Genomic DNA, 2468 nt, shown 5'->3' on the forward strand with positions numbered 1-2468 from the left:
CGCAGACTCAAACATATCTACTTATTATACGCAACAATATTTATACCAAGAAAATTATGATTTTTTTTAATTGAAAAAAAAAAGATCTAACATGAATCATTAAGTAAAGATAAATAAATGCGATATTGAAAAAAATATGAAAATGACATTACTCAACCCGGAACTAAACCGGTCTTTTTCAGAGAAACGATATCGTAATATAAAGTAATGTAAATAATTTGCCTTCCTAAATGTATTTAAATTATCGCGTTGGAAATTTTCAATATTCTAAACTTTAGCATTAAAGAACATAAGCTACTTATATTCAACACGGAAATACTTTTCCATGCAAGAAATTTACGACAGAATCTTCGAAGAAATCTACAGAAAAACTAAGATTATGCAATAGAGTTTTTAAAAACTCTGAAACACCCTTTAGCTAGCATGAAGGCAAATATGAATGACACTGCCCAAGGCGGAACCAATCCGTTTGTTTACACCTGCGGCAACTCGAAATTTCCCCGAGTCGGAAAATGAATTTCTGATGAACGGGACAGAAGGAAACAGCTGCAGTGTATTTATGGTCCCAACGGGTTCAGGAATCAAATTGAATAAATTCGGATCTTAGTGAAGCTGGGAGGGATGTTGTTCAGCCTAAGAGACGTTCACCGAAATGTCTTCAGGCTTTCTGCTGTCTACGCGAATAAAAACTTATGTTCGACCAAGAGATATTTTAGGGCTAATCTCAGCCGCAGTTCAGTTGAAATGAAAGGTAATGGTCCTTGTAGTAATAGGTGCCTTTAAATTCTGGAGCTGCATTTTATTTCGTCCCCAAGAGTGGTCACAATAAAGTTGTTAAAGTACTATCTTTCTTATCATTAGTGCATAATCTGGCTGTATTATAATTTTTGACTGCAGCAAAAAGCCAGTTGGTGTGTTATATAGTATAAACGTATTGAAGATATACCTGCAATGACTGAGGCACTTGCAGTGACCTGAGAGCAGCCTGAGATTTGCCATCGAATAGGGAACAGGTCCAAGGTCTATCTTACAGAATATATGCAGTGAAAGTTTGCTAGCTTTTGTTGGAGTGCCAGAGGTACAGAAGCCACGGCTCGTGGAATTTACTCTGTGGATGTGGTTCAAGGGTCAAAGATTACCACAGTTGTTGTGGCTGGGGAATTTCAAAATTTCAAATCTGCTGAGAACATAATAAATGAGATGAATAATTTTTAGTTTTTGTACATAGTAATGCAGATATTAATCCTGCAGATGGTTTCAGATCTTTCACAACCTCTAGCAAGTGGCTACAAACCTCGTGATGTGGAGAAGGACTGGTATGCCTGGTGGGAGCAGCAGGGCTTCTTCAGAAGGCAAGAAGGGAAGGAGAAGTTCATCATGGTTCTTCCACCACCTAATGTAACAGGGAATCTGCACCTCGGCCATGCCCTCACGTGTACTGTGCAGGATGCCATAGCAAGATGGTTAGTTAATGTTTTTTAAAACGAAAGTAGATAGATTTACTTACAGGATATTTTAAAGATTTGTCTGATTAATTTGTACTGTAATCCTTTTTTAACTTTATTTTATTTCCACACATGCCTGTTGGATTAATATGGTGAAAGGCTTTAATCTTATAAATGACTATAGAGTTTACTGACCTTTGTATTGCTAATTATAGTAATAGTTTTACAAACTGAAATAAAAGAAAAAAAAATCTGTATGTTTCATGAAATTGCTGGCTCTTTTTTCAAATTTTCATGTTAAACATGTATTACAGGCATCAGATGCTTGGTAATGAAGTTGTCTGGGTGCCTGGATGCGACCATGCTGGGATTGCTACACAGGTAGTTGTTGAAAGGCATCTGTGGGCCTCACAGGGCCTCACACGGCACCATTTGGGAAGAGAAAAGTAAGTAAGACACAGGAATCAGTGAACTGTGTCAACACTGTTTAATGTCTCAGGTCATTTTATGAAAATATATGAGAACTCCACAAAAACTATTATTTAATTCTTTTTATATTTCATGATATTGAATCTGAGAGCCATGCCTGCTGGCTGTGTAAGATAGGGAATAGTTGTGTTACAGATTTGTTGATGAAGTCTGGAAATGGAAAGAAGAAAAAGGAACTCAGATTTATGACCAGATGAAGCGACTGGGTGTGTCACTAGATTGGGACAGAGCAGTTTTTACCATGGATGAAGTAAGTTCCACTTTCACTAATTTTCCAGTAACTTTAGAAATTGAAGGGAGAATCATGTAATGGTCTGTAAGAGATTGAGATATCTTCAAACTTTTCATTATCTATTCATATAGATTACTGATTTATAGAATTTGTGTATCCCTCTGATGCAGTGGAGTATATTTGACTGAATGAGAGTTGTAATGAGACTACTGGAATAAAGTTATGTGATTTACTTGTATGTTACAAGTTTGGTGATTACTGTAGTTATGAAGAAGCCTTATGAAGGTGGACCTCATGAAATC

At 36.5% G+C, this 2468-nt stretch overlaps 1 protein-coding gene across 3 annotated transcripts in view; it reads left to right on the plus strand.

Moving 5' to 3' along the window:
- The first annotated feature begins 238 nt into the window (after nt 1–238).
- The window catches only part of LOC125031280 (valine--tRNA ligase-like), a 12083-nt gene continuing 9853 nt past the window's right edge, over nt 239–2468 (plus strand). Inside the window, exons 1-4 of one of the 3 annotated variants that reach the window (XM_047621944.1) lie at nt 239–751; nt 1262–1463; nt 1760–1891; nt 2070–2184. In XM_047621944.1, coding sequence (XP_047477900.1) covers nt 622–751; nt 1262–1463; nt 1760–1891; nt 2070–2184 — 579 coding nt within the window. In that variant the 5' untranslated portion in view covers nt 239–621. Of the gene's footprint in view, nt 752–1251; nt 1464–1759; nt 1892–2058; nt 2185–2468 lie in introns of those variants that run through there. The other 2 variants (XM_047621945.1, XM_047621946.1) reach the window with 2 other exon arrangements.

This window comes from Penaeus chinensis, chromosome 12, assembly GCF_019202785.1.
Source record: "Penaeus chinensis breed Huanghai No. 1 chromosome 12, ASM1920278v2, whole genome shotgun sequence".
Taxonomy (NCBI): domain Eukaryota; kingdom Metazoa; phylum Arthropoda; class Malacostraca; order Decapoda; family Penaeidae; genus Penaeus; species Penaeus chinensis.